This window comes from Dromiciops gliroides, chromosome 1, assembly GCF_019393635.1.
Source record: "Dromiciops gliroides isolate mDroGli1 chromosome 1, mDroGli1.pri, whole genome shotgun sequence".
NCBI classification, from domain to species: Eukaryota; Metazoa; Chordata; class Mammalia; order Microbiotheria; family Microbiotheriidae; genus Dromiciops; species Dromiciops gliroides.
Window position 1 is genome coordinate 602,660,569 of NC_057861.1, and position 17,469 is coordinate 602,678,037.

The following is a 17,469-nucleotide window of genomic DNA, read 5'->3' on the forward strand; positions in this document are numbered from 1 at the left end:
ACATTAAATTAAATTAAAATATTAAATATGTTACCACTGGTTAAAAAGTATTAGTTAATTTAGAATTTCACATTGTAACCCACAGAATTTCAGAAGAGGGGTGGCAAACAGCTGGGCACGGACACTTTGTTGTTGTTGTTGTTCAGCTGTATACTGGAGCCACCATAAAACCAGATCCTTTTCACTGCCTAATACCCTTATTACTGTGATGAAATAATGGGATTTAGCAGATACTCAAAGACCCACCTGGAGATTAATCTATACTGATTGAATCAAGTGAGAGGGACTGACTGCTGATTAAGCCTACTTCAAGTTAATTGGATTGTAATCACACCTGGCTATCCCTTAAGAAGGTATTGTTCTCAGAAACTAGACTGTGAACTCAACTTGAGAACACCTTCAAAGCCAATGGATTCGGATGACGCCAACCAATCACCTTGAAGCAGTGTGTAAGGACCGCCTCTGTTCCAGATCTATAAAAAAGCTTCCACAAACAACTTGCTAGGGAGTTCCTGATTAAAGCAGGCTCGTGGAGGAGGACTTCAGGAAGAACCCAACCAGGCTGGAACTCTAGGCTACTTAGGACTTCTTTTTCTTAACTCCTTGTGAATACCTCTATGCTTTAATAAATGTTTAATGCCTAAAGACTGGTGCTGAAGCTTCTGATTTAAGGCGACCACAATTTAGATTTTAAACATCACATTACTGTATCACTACCTGTTCCTGGGGCAAAAGAAAGTGAATCACTTACATTCTTAACCCACTTATTTCTACAGACCCCACTTTCTTCCAAGTAAGCAATAGCTATAGGGTCACAGGAAATCCTATAGTGAACATAAGTTGGGTGAGGAAGAAGCTGAAAATGGACTCACTGAATCCAAACAAATCCAATTCCTATGACTAGGAACATGCCTGGTGCCACTAAACAGTTCACTAGATTGTTATTGTTGTTTGTCCTTCATTCTTTTTCTTTTTTTTTAGTGAGGCAATTGGGGTTAAGTGACTTGCCCAGGGTCACACAGCTAGTAAGTGTTAAGTGTCTGAGGCCAGATTTGAACTCAGGTCCTCCTGAATCCAGGGCCGGTGCTCTATCCACTGCGCCACCTAGCTGCCCCGTCCTTCATTCTTAAAGAGGACCATGAAATCAGGGTGATGTCATGACTTGCACTGAATTAGATTTAAGTGAGAAAGGGCTATGAAAGGTCACCAACCTTACTCTCTCCTCCAGAGTCATCTAGGTCCAGTGGCAAGATATACATCAGGATGACTGGAGATATCCCTGGATGTTGTAAGGCAATTGGGGTTAAGTGGCTTGCCCAGGGTCACACAGCTAGTAAGTATCTGAGGTGAGATTTGAACTCATGTCCTTGTGACTCCAGGTCCAGGTGCTTTATCTACTGTGCCACCCAGCTGCCCCTAACTAGGTTGTAGAAATGTTTATAATTAGTGATTTTTTTTAAAGTTCTAAAGAGTATGATTAGATAAACCACTCTCCAAGAATTCATATTAGCTATACATTATCTAAAACAAATATTAAATCATCCCATTCAAAGGCAACTTCAATAATATACTTACAGCTTGTCATGAAGTAGTTCTCCCAACTTCAATTCTAAAAACAAAGTAAAAAATTATTCTTTTGAATAACAAATAGTATTCATCTAGCATTTTAAATTCCAGGGTATAACATTTTTTCATTAAAAGTAGTATCATAAAATAATACCTGCACATTTTAACCTGTCTCATAAGACAGAATTAATTCAATGCCCAGGGTTGTGCCTTACACACAGTAGGTGTTCATATATTGCCCAAACTATACAATATTTAAATTAAGTAACTTAGAAACAAATTTAACAGTTGTGAGAACAATAATTGTCATGGCTCACCTTGAATCCCAACTGTATTCAAATCATTAATACTTCTTTTTTTTTTGGTGGGGCAATAAGGGTTAAGTGACTTGCCCAGGGTCACACAGCTAGTAAGTGTCAAGTGTCTGAGGTCACATTTGAACTCAGGTCCTCCTGAATCCAGGGCTGGTGCTTTATCCCTGTGCCACCTAACGGACCCCATTAATACTTCTTTAAAAAGGATACTATTGGGGCAGCTAGGTGGTGCAGTGGATAGAGCACCGGCCCTGGATTCAGGAGGACCTGAGTTCAAATCCAACCTCAGACACTTGACACTTACTAGCCGTGTGACCCTGGGCAAGTCACTTAACCCCAATTGCCCCACCAAAAAAAACAAAACAAACCAAACAAAAACAAAAGAAAAGGATATTACTATATTTACAACAAACTAAAACTGCTACTTTTAAAAGCTGTTCACAAATTAATTTTTTTGTTTGAATGTACTTGAATTTGACACTTCTTTACAAATATAAAAACTGATCAAATACATTAATACATATCAATGGAAAAAATCTAAATATTGCCTCTTTCCTACAGACATAAAAGTAGTATTAAAATTTAGACAAGATACAGCTTATTCTTTAAGGTTTTAAAAGTATTTTTTAAATAGGAAATTAAGTGAAAATAATAATTCCAAGACTCAAATTACATGTTAAAGAAGGAGGCATTGGTTAAGAAGTAGGAAAGTGGATCAGTGAGCAAATTAATACAGAAGAATAAGAAATAATGAAACTCAATAACTTAGTGTTCAATAAACCTAACACTAACAATTACTTGGGGAAAAGCTACCTATTTGAGAGGAACTGAGGGGATGCCATAAAACCTACCCAAAACGTGAAATGGGCATATAGCCTAAAGGACTAAGGGCTACATTACTTAATAGAGAGGGAAGGGGAGGAAAGAGGGAGAGGGAAGGGAGAACACACGATTATGAAATTGGGAACCTTTCACAATTAGAGTTAAAAGAAGAATTCTTAACCAAAAGGAAGTTATAATCACAAAAGAAAAAAAACAGATAATTTCAGTTACATAAATCTGAAAAGCGTCTGAACAAACAAGATCGACGTGGCTTGGACAAGAAATAAAGGTGTCAATTGTGGGAGGGGGATCATTTGCATCAAATTTTTCTGATAAACAAGATATATAAGGAATTCACATAAGTAAATAGGGATTCTCGGATGAATATTAGGTCAAAGAACAGCAATAAAGTTCCTGAGAATGTCTAACTACTAACAGCAATATGAAAGACTGATCACACTAAAAAGCCACCTCTTTGAAACTCAAAACAACTCTAAGATGCTTAGTAAATTGACAAGATGACATCAAATGGGAAGAGTCATTGTTGGAGAGATCTGAAAGAAAGCACTAGTATACTGATGGTAAACACGAAACAGCTCCCACACTCATCCACCCTTTCTAGAAAGCAATCTTGAATTATGCTAAGAAAGTAAACAAAATGTTGGACACCTTTTAACACAAAGATCCTATTGTGGTCAAGACAGAAGGAAAAGTCCACATTATTTATACCAAATGTTCAAAAGCAGCACTTTTTATGGTAGCAAAGAACTGAAAATAAAAGTTGATACTTTTAAGTTTAGGTCTACACTGTGGGAAGAGCTCAACAAGCTGTGCTACTTACATATAATGGAAGATTACTGTGCTCATAAGATACAATGAATATTAATACAGAGAAGACTTACATGAGAGTTAAGATTTATATGACCTGATACAAATGAAATAAGAATTAGGAAAATACATAATAGCAACAATGAATACAAAAGAAATGAAACTGAGCAGCATATAATTAAAATGGCAAAGCTTGCCCTAGAGAAAAGTTGAGAAAATATATATTTCCTTTTTTTCAGAGTTGGAAGGAAGCTGGAATGGGGGAGTGGGTGTAGTTATAGGTATGGATTATTACATATATCATTAGACCTTATTATGTATTTATTGTTTTTGCTGGGCTGCTTTTTTGCCCTCTTTTTAATATTTATTACAAAGGATGACTTGCTGGGGAGAGATTAATTCTGAAATAAAAGTGATGTTAAAAACAAGATATCAATGTTAAAATTTTTACTCACATATTTCATCATTTTTTATGATTCATAATGCTTACTTTTCTCATTGTTCAATCATCCACATCTCAACCCCTTGTAATCTGGCTTCTAACCTTATCACATAAATGAAAATATTCTCTCCAAGGTTACTAATGATCTCATCTACAAATCTAATGGCCATTCTTTAGTTCCTATCCTTCTCAACCTCTCTGTGGCATGTGACACAGTTTAACATCCCTTCCTTCCCCAGTGGATTTTCATAACTGCTTTTTCCTGTTTCTTCCACCTGTCTGAGCACTCTTTAATTCTAAAAATATGTACTGACAGAACAGCAATATGGGTTGCTAATCCAACTGCACATCATTGTTTGGACAATAAACATTTCAATCTATTTTCTTAAATGTACAGCAAAGCCAAACATATTATTAATCTCATTTAGAAGATTCTGCAATGTTCTGTACTTGATACATAATGTCACCTGCAAGCAGGAGCACCAGGAGAAAAGCCTATTCCACATATACTCTACACTTGATGCTGCCAATGCCAAGATAGTGGCAAATACCTTTAGTATGCCTACTGTACGCTGTTCATGCTTTGATATTAAGTTAAAGGAGTTCTCTCAAGAAATCTTGCATAATTTTTGATATATGCGAGGGAGATACCTGAAGGACAGTCGTTAAGGCCACATTTTGTTTTACTGAAACAAATGCTTTTTTTTAGATAACAAACAATAGGCATAAGAGAATCTAGCAGTTCCTATACTTTTCAAAAGTCAGCTTGTCTCCTTTTCATACTTTCATTTAGAATGCCCTGAGTAATTTAGAGGATCATCAGGAGAAATTCAAAGAAACACAGGAAGGTTAGTAAGAACTAATACAAAGTAAAATAAGTGGAACCAAAAGAATACTAATGACCACAGCTATGTAAAGGAAATGAAACCAAAGAAGGTCCCAGAAAACAAATAAAACACCTGTCCCCTCACAGCAAGCAGCAGAGGAATACACAATATACATTGTTTGTGTATATTGTCAGAGGTGGTTGAAGTATCTGATGTTTTTGATCAATTGTCTTTCTTTGTCCAAAAGGGGGCTTCGAAGAGGGGAGGTGTTGAAATGACTAAGATATAAAAACAAAAGACAATAAAACATTTATGTTTTTAAAAGAAGGCTCTTAATAAGGCTGTAAATTTTTCTCAAAGATTTCCTAAGAAATTATAAAGTAGGCATAAGGGTTGTTAGTTATTGATATTCTCTAGATCACCTTTTTTTCTTTTTTGATAGTAATAAGATTTGTGTCTTTTTCCAAGTGTTTGATGAACACTGTCTTTCTGAAAATTAGACTTTGTTTTTCAATTAACTAGCATTTTTTTTCTACTTCCTGTCACCTTTCCCCTAACAAAGAAGGAAAAATAGAAAAGCAAAACCCTTATAACAACTATGCACAGTCAAGCAAAACAACTTCTCATGTTGGTTGTGTTCAAGACTCTATGTCACATTCTGCATAATGAGTGTATCACCTCTCTATTAGGAGGTGAGTAGCATCTTCATCACTGGTCCTCTGAAATCTTGGCTGGTCCTCACAATGATCAGAGTTCTTAAATCTTTAAGATTTGTTCATTTTTACAATGTTGTTAATATCATGTGAAGTGTTTTCCTGGTTCTGCTCACTTCACTCTGCAACCGTTCATACAAGTTTCCTCAGAATACTTTAACTGTTGGTATGCTACTGTCCCCTCCTTCAGTTATCTTTAAGAACTGATCCCTCAACACTCTCAAGATTACATTGTCTCCAAGATGTATGTCTTCTGAATACACTTGGGTCTAGACTTCCTGAGCTTTTTAAAATTTAATATTATTTCTACTTCCTCATGCGGCTGTAATATTGGAATTCAACTTTGGTGGATTCCCTGTTATTGACAAAAAAATTTCATTGTAGAAATCTTTAAAATCTTTTTGTTCACTGTCCTCCCTCCCCTTTCATCTTTAAATGCGGTTGCAATGATCTGACTTTGCTGAAGCATTTGCCAAGGTTTCTTAACACTTCTCTTCACACCTTCTTGCTGTCTTACAAGACAATGATGCTCATAATCTTCCACCACCTCTGTTTATCAGGCATTTTAAACTGCTGCTTCTCTTGATTGCCACTTCAATTTGCTTAGCAAGGAGAGGGTGCTTTTAGGTTCTTTTGGCTGTTCTCATTATGGTAATTGACTCATTCTGCTAAAAACTTCCTTAGGAAATGGTGATGGTCTCTATTTGCGTCTCTTCTATCACTTCCATTTTCTGATACCAATAGTGGTTATATAGGTCAGCCTGGAGATGTCTTAATTGCATGTCCTATCTTCTATTATTCATCCTTAACCTCTCTGCTAATTTTATATTGAATTTGATCTTTGCTCTAACAAGTAGTTAGTCCCATTTTACAAAGATAGAAAGTCAGAAATAACTTTCAGATCCATAACAAGTTGTTTCATGTCTGTTAAAATATAATCAAATTCATTTATATCTGATATTTTCCATGTTTAATGACCTAACACTTATTTCTTGAAGAAAGTATTCATTATATATACTCATGACATATTGGCAAGAAAATGGGAAAAAACTATAGTACATGAAATCACAAGTCCATTCCAAAAGAAAAAGAAACAATGAAGAGAAACTGAAATATGAAAAGATTTGCATGAACATATATAATGCAAAATAAAGAAAACGAAAACCAAAATATGCAATTAGAAAAATATAAATTAAAAGACTGATCAATACAAGATAAGTGAACTCTAGGTAACTGAAAAACCAATTAAGAACCCCAAAACCCAATAATCAAACACAGATTTCATAGTAGAGAGGTAGAGGACAAAAAAGACAGAATGTCACATTATCATCTCGGTTTCAGTCACTATATCAAATGATTTTTGCTTAATCACTCTTTGTGACAAGGGAGGGTTCAGTCTGCAGTGGGGGGTAGGAGGAAGACGGTTTCTCTCCAGAAATGATCATGATGTAAAGATAAAATATATCAATTAAAATTAATTCCATTTTGAGTTTCATGATATGCCTTAAATAGAGATAGCCTTAGAAGTAATGAAACTAGGATTAAGAAGCTCAGAAACAATCAATGTAAACTACTAAAAAGTAGTGCTCAGTAGTACAATACTCTAAGTTAGTTGGTAAGGTTATTTAAATTAATTTACTTTATTTCTCCAGTTCTTTTGGTTTTTTTTAAAGTGAGGCAATTGGGGTTAAGTGACTTGCCCAAGGTCACACAGCTAGTGTCAAGTGTCTGAGGCTGGATTTGAATTCAGGTCCTCCTTACTCCAGGGCTGGTGCTCTATCCACTGCGCCACCTAGCTGCCCCACATTTCTCCAGTTCTTAAAGCTCCTTTCAGTACTTTATTTGCTCTTAAGGAATGAGTTCTGCCATAAAGAATCTATCAAATAACTTTTGGAATATATTTAGGTTACACAACAAAGGTAAATACCTAAAACTAATACATTAGGTTGGAAAGAACATTTTAGACAATGAACAAAAACATGGAAGATAAGATGAGAAGGAGATTTTCACTAGACTTAAGAGTCAGAACACTTAGATCGAAGTTCTAGTTCTCCTACAAACTTGCTATAAAACCTTGGGTAAGTCACTTCCCTTCCTGGATCTCTTTTCTCATCTGAAAATGAAGGAATCAGATTATCTTTAAAGATCCTCTACAGCTCTCAAATGAATGTGCTCTTCCTTTAAGACTATCTGAGGTAGAATTATAATGTAAAGCTAGGAAAAGTAAAAATCACAGCATAACGGTATCCCTATAGGAAAAAGTACACAAAAGATTCTGGGTCAAAAGTTTTACATTCTGACCACTAGGTAGCACTAGTCCCAGGACAGTTTCGTTGTTACCTAGAAGAAAAACAGGTTGCTCATGTAGTAATCCAAGCTGGATGAGCTGAAAGTAGCATGCAACTGCTCATTAACACAAATTGGATTTTTTTAAATCTAGTAAACACCTACATAAAAAAAATTAGCAAACTGAGATTGATTGGGTATAAAATAAGCTAGTTTAAATCAAGGAAAATTTCTCAAAAAAAGAGAAGCCTTCAATTGTCACAAGAAGGGGAAGAATATAAAATGACAAGTTAAAGGAAGGAAATTTTTTCATGGCCATGAAATACTCTGAATAAAGACTTAAAAGGATTAAAAGGAACAGACTTAAAGCAAGGGCCTCTCACATTCAATTTTGACAGAGCTAAGTATGCATGTTTAATGGAGTGCATGATGAAAAGATAGGTTCAGTGAACTAATTAAGTGTAATACCATAATATAAGAAGGAATATGAGAAGGCATAGAAAACAACTTGGTCTTCATTGTAGAGATTTTGAAACTTATAAAGCAACAGCAATGGATTTATGGGTAAAATTATCAGAACCTAGAAAAATGTTATTACATGATTTATAGGGAGGGAAAGGGGGAATCCACTGCAATAAAGGTTGATTTTAAAGGAAAATACCTCACTATTTTTATCTTAAATGTATTTAAAAAAACAACACACAGGGAAGCTAGGTGGCGAACTGGATAGAGCGCTGGCCCTGGATTCAGGAGGACCTGAGTTCAAATCCAGCCTCAGACACAACATTTACTAGCTGTGTAACCCTGGGCAAGTCACTTAACCCCAATTGCCTCACCAAAAAAACAAAAAACAAAAAAACAAACAACACACACCAAACCACGAGAGCAGTCTTCTGAACTGGAATCTTCACTGTGAACCTGTATGGTTTATTTATTTATTTATTTAAGACCTTTTTTTTTTTTTTTTTTTTTTTTTTAGTGAGGCAATTGGGGCCAAGTGACTTGCCCAGGGTCACACAGCTAGTGTTAAGTGTCTGAGGCCGGATCCGAACCCAGGCACTCCTGACTCCAGGGCCGGCGCCTTATCCACTGCGCCACCTAGCTGCCCCTGTATGGTTTATTTAAGAAGAGGCAAACAATATCCCTTGAAAAGCAAATTCTCAAGGTGACTGGTAGTTCCAGAGCTAGCAATACGCTATAATCCTCATCTAGAAGATGAGTAAATTTCTTCCAGAGGATCCATTTCTTGTGATAATAGTAGAGTCAGCTGGGCCCTAACCCTTGTCATAAGACATCTTCAGAACTCTATTAGGATTGGCAGTTCCAAGAGATATATTATACCAGGTACATCACTGTTCCTAGGAACAAGGATTATATGCAGGCTGACTGTAAAGGTACTGTTATTCCACTGCCTATGTCAGGCATTGATCAGTGCCTTGACAGGCACTAATGTCAGGTAATATTATTCCACAAAAGAGTTTCTTCAGCTAATCAAAACAAAATGATCTTTCCCCTACCAGAACTCAGTTTCTTGGACTTCCTGGAAAACCCAGAGATCAATCAAGCAGCAGCTAAGTGGCACAGTGTATAGAGTACTGGGCCTGGAGTCAGGAAAACCCATCTCCCTGAGTTCAAATCTGGCCTCAGAAACTTACTAGCTGTGTGACCCTGGGCAAGTCACGTCACCCTGTTTGCCTCAGTTTTCTCATCTATAAACTGAGTTGGCAAAGGAAATAGCAAACCATTACAGTATCTTTGCCAAGAAAATTCCAAATAGGATGATGAAGAGTCAAGCACACATAAAACAACTAAATAATAACAAGCAGTAGTAGTAACAGCAGCAACAGCAAGCATTCTCATAGTGTTTGAAGGTTTGCAGAGCACTTGACATCTGCTTCTCTCAGTTGAGGGATTTACTTTACTATGTCCTCAGGCTCTAGGACCAATCCCATAATCTCAGCTGCCAATACCATAGGAACACAATAGGGACTCACCCCAAGTGGCTACTTAGACTGCAGGGGTTGGGCAGGCCTTGGTTTAAATTCTTCCTATAGGAATCTTTAATTTCAAATGGCAATGGAAAAAATCAGCCAGAGTCAAATGAATAAAGGTGGCTTAAAGTCCAATGCAGAGCATCATTTTTACATTCAAAGACAATGGAAGAGAGGAACTCCAGTGAATGGCCTTTCCTCAGTCTCTAGTCCTTGAACTCTTGGCAGTATTTCTTGCCACTGACCAGTCTCCAATTCTGATTTCTTCTCTTTTTCATTTTTTCTTGACTTCCAAATTGTGGGCCTTTCCAAGGGAGGTCTTTAGCTCTCTGCTTTCTTTAAGCCACTCGCTCTCAGTTTCAGCCTTCTTTTGTACCTCACATGTAAGCAGTCATTTAAGTCCTATCCATTCATCTTTTGTAATATTTCTCCTGTGTCTTTCCCTTTCTATTTTCACTCTACAGTAATCAATCAACAAGTATTTATTAAGTACCCATATGCTGCCACACACTGTGCTAGGTAATGGGGATATAAACACAAAATTAAAATAATCCCTGTCCTCAGGAAGTATATGGTCTACATAGAAAAGCATGTAAAAAAATTAAATACAAAACATAACAAATACAAAGTAATAATCACCTACTTAGTCTCTCTCTGCTCCAGTCCATCTTGTACACAGTTGCCAAATTAATTTTATATTATTTTATGCTTTTAACATAGCATTAACCTGCTCAATACTTTCAATGGTTCTCCACAGCCTATACAGTTAAAAGTCTTCAGCCTGGCAATACAATTTACCTTTCCAACCTTATTTTCTACTACCACATGGACCCTTTACATGTGCCAGGATGGTCTATTCACTATTTACTGAACATGTACCTGTAATCATACTGGTTTCCCTCCCCTTCCCCCACAAATTGAAATATCCTTCCTTCTCACCTCTGTTTTTCCAAATTATATGCATCTTTTAAAGTTTAATTAATTGTATGAATAACAAAGGAAAATCATTTAACTTCTCTGAGCTTCAATTTCCTTATCTGTAAAATGGGGACAATAATAGCACCTATTTCATTACATTTTTCTAAGGATGTATGTAAAGTGCTCTGAAAACTTTAAAAGTAGTATAATAATTATAACAACAACAACAGCATTTATATGGCACTTTAAGGTTTGCAAAACCCCACCTTACTCCTTTTTTGCTTCTTAACAACCCAAAACTTAAAAGTGTCTGGCATACAGTAGATGCTTAATTAATGCTTACTGACTTAAAGCATTGGCTCCTAGAGGGGACAATACTGTGAGGTAGGTGCTATTATTATTCCAATTTTACAAATTAGGAAAGTAAGATTAAGAGGTTAAGTAACTTGCTTAGGGTCACAAAACTAATATCCAAGGAAGATTCAAACTGGGTCTTCCTAATTCCAAGTCCAGTACCCAATCTACTATGAAGGTGAGCTATTATTCAAAGCCTAGCTCATAATCCACCTCCAAAATGAAACTTTCCTCAATTACCCCAGTTGGTATTCTTTCTCTCAACTTAAATCATATGCTACTTTTATTTATTATTTAATTATTTACATATGTCTGATTTGCCCAAATGAAACTACAAAATCCTCAAGGACAGCAATCTACCTCACTGGGTGAGGGCTTCCTTATCTATGAAAAGAAGCAATTAGTCTAGATCAGGGGCTCTTAATTTTCGATCCATGGACCATCAAGGGGTCTATGAACTTGGATAAGAAAAAAAAATTACCTCTATCTTCAGTAACCTCTAAACTGAAATTTGGCATATCCCATTAATTACCAAAAAACATTATTCCAAAGAGGTATCCAAAGGTTTCACCAGACTGCCAAAGGGGTTCACAAGACAAAAGAGGTGAAGAACCCCTACTCTAGATATCTTCAAGAGGCCATTACAGCCTTAAATTTTATGGTCACATTTAATTACGGAGATGTTCCAAAGAGGCTAGCAGAGTGGTATGAGCAGGGTTAGCACACATGGTGGTCCAGAAGTTGCAGCAAGGTCCACTTGAGCAATCTTAGACACAATGAGCTGTGCTGTGTCTTGCCGCATTCAGTTTCCCTGAAATTGTCCAGTCCCTTTGTAAGGAAAATGGTCACCTATGCCACAATGTTCCATCCTTAATGGACTATTCCTTAGTGTTAAGAACCAACTGATAAATTTATGCCAATTCCTGCTGCTCACTCTATCAAAAACTTCCACACTGGGCCACATCAGCCAAGGAGCACTGAGGAATGGTACCCAGGCATCTCTGAATTGGCACAAGTTTTAACATCTATGCTGCTGTCTATTGTACAATTCAGGAGTCCTGGGACCAGAGGGTGACTGTAAAACAGACGTAGCATGCATCCTTAGAGGTATCATTTGTCCAATGAACAGCTGATGCAACTCATTAGTAAGTAACGGGATATTATATTCCTTGGCTCAATCCTTATCCCTGAGAGTAATCAACCAATATAGCATAGAAAATAGTTAGTTTTATTTAATACAATTATCTAGCTACATTTAAGCCTAGACATGTTAATTTGTGGGAAATGTTATCAGAAGGCCTTTAGAACCCTTAATTGAACTCAACTGTTTATTAGGCATCTTCTCTATACAAAGCAAAAATTTTTTTTCCCCCACAAATATTTTAATTTTTTTTTTTTGGTGAGGCAATTGGGGTTAAGTGACTTGCCCAGGGTCACACAGCTAGTAAGTGTTAAGTGTCTGAGGTGGGATTTGAACTCAGGTCCTCCTGAATCCAGGGCCGGTGCTCTATCCACTGCGCCATCTAGCTGCCCCCTCCCCCACAAATATTAATAACCACAACATACAAGAGAGGAAGGGAACTGTGGTTCAGTAAAGTAGATGTAGAGGCTGAAGACATGGGTTTGAGTCCCAACTCTGTGACTTATTAGTGGCATAACCTTGGACAAATAATAGCCTCTCTCAGTCTCAGTTACACCATCTCTTATTTGGGGATAATGCTTTCATTACCTATTTCAAAGCCGAAGAGGACCAAATGAGAATGCATAAAGTGCTTTGTAAGGCTTAGAGCATCACTTATTACTACTACATAAGAGTAACATATGCTTTATATAGTTCTTAAATTCCAATGTGCTTAATAAATGCTTAATTTTTAAAAGAACTAAACATCTTACAATTGAAAGCTGGTTAATTTGTAATCACTGTCACACAGTATAGCTTTTGTTCAATAAATATGGCCATAAATGATATAGGGAAAATCCAGGTCTGCAGAGGTATGTATAAAGTTATAGCAACTGTGTCACAGATCATAGACTCACTGAGTTAGAGAGAACTTCAAAGACCACAGGTCTAGTACAACTTTCTACTTTGTACATATAAAGTCACCTATTTTCATTAGAATGAATACTTACCATTTCAAACTCCAAATCAGCCAAGTTTCCCTCTGACTCATTGCAATTCTAAGTGTCAGTGGGGTGATAATGGAATTCTTATCCACCTTTCTTGGTGGATAAACAAGAAACTGGGAAGGAAGAGATCTATGGCTGGTTTAATATATAGGCCTCAATCTTCCTGCTGCCTACAAACTTCAGAAATTAGTCAAACAAAGGAATGCCAAAGTAAAAAGAAATTGAAAGCAAAGCAGCACTACAGGTACTCCCTGATTGTATTCGTTGGAAAGATAATTTCTAAAGTATTCCCTCTTCACACCCATAAACGACCACTGAATTTTACTACTTGTAAAGGATCAGTGCTGAGACAGGCAGAAATCTTTGACTGCAAGTACTCTCTATACATTTATTTTTACTTATAAATTTTTTTGTAGAAACATTGTTTTAACCAGCATCTGCCCTCACTACTTTATATTTACAAGGTACATTTTGGTTTTCTCATGTATTTTAAATTAGAGGCAGATGGAAGCATAATTCAAAAGATACTTCATGAACACTGCTTTCTTTTTTAAACAAACTGTGAAAATTTAGAATTAAAACTCAATTTTCTCCTTTCCCTGATTTGTACCACTTTTTTTTTTTGATTTGTAGCACTTCTGATCCAAAAGTTACCACTTACCTCGACATGCCTCTTCAAAATCTTGAGTTATGTCTACCCAATTTGTACTGGTACTGTTCTTTTCCATCTTTTCAGGTATACTGAGCTCCCATCCTGAATCATCATCTTCTACAGAAGCTTTCATAACCATTTTACCTGTAAAAGCATGTCAAAATGAAAATAGCTTTCAGTATTCCACAAAACTCAAGTATTTACACAATGTTCTTTCTGTTAAATTATTAGATGAAGAAGGTAACCATAGTCAGAGAAGCCCGGATCTACCACTTACTATGTGACCTTGGACAAATCATTTCACCTCTCTTGTGTATGGAGCTAGCTAATGATTACTAAGGTTCCTTTCATTCAATTCTAACATTCTATGATTCTAACTCATACCTTGGACAAGCAGAACACTGGAGATGGAAGTAATTTTGTAAATCATCTATTCCAACATCCTCATTTTACAAAGAGAGAAAACCCAAAGCCAAAAAGGTCCCAACAGTCATTTGTGATTGGTCAGGTCTGGGCACCCAAGTATAACTCTGCAAAGTGTCCTCCTCCAACCTAATTCTCAGAATCTGCCACTAGTCATCGGTGTCCTTTAAATGGAACTGCTTGAGGGCTGGGCACATACTTCCAGTTACAGATTGGAGGCCAAGGTCATGCATGGGACCCAGGTTTGGGCAAACTAACCCTGACAAGGTCCACTCCTGAAAGGATCATTATGGACTCTTTATAGACAGTCTACAGGAGACTAAGATCAACGAACACCACAATGACTGTCTGACACACCAGAAGACAACAAAAAGACTGGAGGCCACTCTGCTGGTTCCAATGAATACAGTTGGAGAGCTCTTAACTTTGAGGGCTGTTAGCCACCCGACAACCTCCTTCCTCGGGTGACTCCTCCTCCTCCTCGGGACACCTCCCCCCCCAACCCCCCACTACCACCACCGCCACGGCAGGACCATGGGCTGCTGGGCACACCGCCTTGCCAGGCGGCCTGAAGGGGCACCTACACCGCCGCTGCCAGGCTCCCCGCCCGCCTCCGCCCTCCCCCCAAAGCCGGGTCGCGTCTGCAGCGCCCTGTGCCTCGGGGGCACCCCGGATCGGGCCCGGCCCCCGGTCCCCGGCTCCCGGCTCCGGGAGGAGGAGAGGCGCGTGGAGGAGCAGGAGGGGCAAGGACGGGGCTGGCTAGCTTTCGCCGGGTAGCCGGGTCGTCGCGCCGGTGACACCGGGAGGGCGGGCGGGGCGGGGCCGGACTGCTGTGGGGGGGCCCCTACCTGGGGCGAGGCGGGCCAGGGGCCGCAGGGTGACCCGCCGGTTCCAAGGGTCCCCCGCACCACGGAACTCCGCACCACGACCGCGACGCTCCGAAAGGCAGAGCAAGGGATTTCCGGGGCTACCCTGTAACCGTCCCTACCGACTAGTTCGGCGGCGCCCCTGCCGCCGCGCACCGTACCGCCGCCGCCGCTGCCGACCTCGGAAATAACGTCGCCGCCACGGCCGCCCCCTCCCCGAGCAGACCAGCCCGGCCCGGCCCGGCCGCGTGCGCGCATGCGCGCATGCGTACGCCCAGTTCATGAGACCCCGCCCCCTCTCTTACTCCCAGGGGCCTTGCTCACCACGCCATACACACGCACATATACACGCACCCACACATACACATGCACATACTACATACACACACGCACACGCACAACCTCCTCCACCCAACTCCCCTCCCCAGTCTTGGCTAGGGAGCCTTCAATTCTCGCGTAATAAAGAGGATCTCGCGATAGCAATTTATTCTTCTCAGGCCTCCCTTTCCTCTTGGTCCCCTTCCCGGTAGAGAGGTGGTGGAGTGGGCGGGATCAAAGAAATGGGCGTGGCCCGCAGTCTGGATGTACGCGTGTTGCGGGGGCGGGGCTCCGGCTCGTGCGCCGCTGTGCTCGTGGGTCCTGTCACTCCTTCTGCGAGGGTGCACGTGCTGAGGTATTTCATCCCTGACTTGCTCCCTGACTCTTCCCCCACTTCTTCCCTTCTCCCCCCTGGGGAAGCTCGGCCCAGCTCCCTTGTCCCTAGCCCCATCCTCATTTCCCAGTTGTTCTCTGGGGGGATGGTTTGAGTGCGGGGAAAGTGCCTTCAAAACAAAGGCTTATTAACCCCAAAGGTTCTAAGACAGAACCGACAGCAAATAAAGGGGCCTTTTATCTGGACCGGTTTATATGACCTAGCGCAGTGTATGCCACATAAAGGCGCTTAATAAATGCTTATGGATTGATAGATTTAACCAACCACTTGTACTCCTTCTCTAGAAATTCTAGAGGCTTTATAAGGGAGGAAAAAAATCCTGTCCCATACAATTAAAGTTAGATGGTCTGATCCTTATTGTTTTAAAGATTTATTATATCATATAATACGCTGTCATATATGTTACAGATGCTCTTATTGGGGGCAACTAGGTAGCCAAGTGCCCCCAATAACAAGAGCCTCTGGCCTGGAGTTAGGAAGACCTGAATTCAAAACTGACTTCAATTACCGGCTGTGTGACCCTGGGCAAGTCACCTAACTGTCTGCCTCAGTTTCTTCATCTGTAAAATGAAGTGGAGAAGGAAATGGCAAACCACTAGAGTATCTTTGCCAAGAAAACCCCAAATAGTCATGAAGAATCAGACACAGCTGAAAAACAATTATATATGTATTATATATTTTATTATTTTAAAGATTTATTATATCTTAAAATTTGCAAATAAAATAATTCAACAACGTGAACGATAAAATTGATTTGTGTGTGTGTGTATCAGTGGTGATTGCTGACCTCTGCGTGGCAATCTGGTAAAGCCTCCAAATCCCTTCTTTGTATATAATGTTTCTAAATGTGCAAAATACATAAGATTACAAAAGAAATCGATTCTATTGAGCTATACATGTCAAAATGTAAAACAAACAAACAAAAAGCCCAGCTCACAGACCCCAACTTAAGAACCCAGATATACATCATTATCTATCTACAGATGATTTCTAGAACTACATACCTACTCCTCATCTCTCTCCTGAATTCCATATTTATTTCAAGTCACAAAGTAATCCACTGTTGTCATTCTTATTGATCTAGTGACCCTAGCCTTCTGGCTGTTCCTGGAGCAAAATACTCTAGGCATTTTCTCTGGCTGTCTCCCATACTTGAAATGTTCCCCAGACCCTGCTCCCTAGCTTCCTTTATATCTACACTAAAATCTCACTTACTACAGGGAGCCTTCGTGGACCTCTCTTAATTCTGGGGCCCTCTCTCTGTTAATTATTTCCTATTTATCCCATATCTAATTTGCTTTGCATATATTTGCTTGCATGATGCCCCTCCCCCCCCCATTAGATTGTAAGCTCCTCTAGGGTAGGGGCTGTCTTTTCCCCTTTTTTTATACCCTCAGTTCCTGGCATATGGTAGGTGCTTAGTAAGTGTTAATTGAGGCAGTATGGTGTAGAGATAGGCCTCAGGAGTCAGGAAAACCAAGGTTCACAAGATCCCAAATTTAGGCTTGCAAGAGAATTTAAGACATCTAACCTGAACTCCTCATTTCACAGATCAAAAAACAGAGGCTCCCAAAGTTAAGTGACTTGCCCAAAGTATACACATGTAGCAAGTGACAGTAAACAAACAA

At 39.1% G+C, this 17,469-nt stretch overlaps 1 protein-coding gene across 3 annotated transcripts in view; it reads right to left on the reverse strand.

The window, feature by feature from the left end:
• NAA35 (N-alpha-acetyltransferase 35, NatC auxiliary subunit) overlaps positions 1–15,663 on the reverse strand; it is a 66,386-nt gene extending 50,723 nt beyond the window's left edge. The window contains exons 1-3 of one of the 3 annotated variants that reach the window (XR_006354067.1): positions 15,252–15,663; positions 13,850–13,984; positions 1,576–1,609 (exon numbers count right to left, since the gene is read on the reverse strand). Coding sequence is in view for 2 of the 3 variants with exons in the window: in XM_043975381.1 (XP_043831316.1) it covers positions 1,576–1,609; positions 13,850–13,984; positions 15,252–15,387 (305 nt within the window). In the remaining variant the exon portion in view is untranslated. Of the gene's footprint in view, positions 1–1,575; positions 1,610–13,849; positions 13,985–15,111 lie in introns of all 3 variants that reach the window. The other 2 variants (XM_043975381.1, XM_043975382.1) reach the window with 2 other exon arrangements.
• Positions 15,664–17,469: the final 1,806 nt, after the last annotated feature.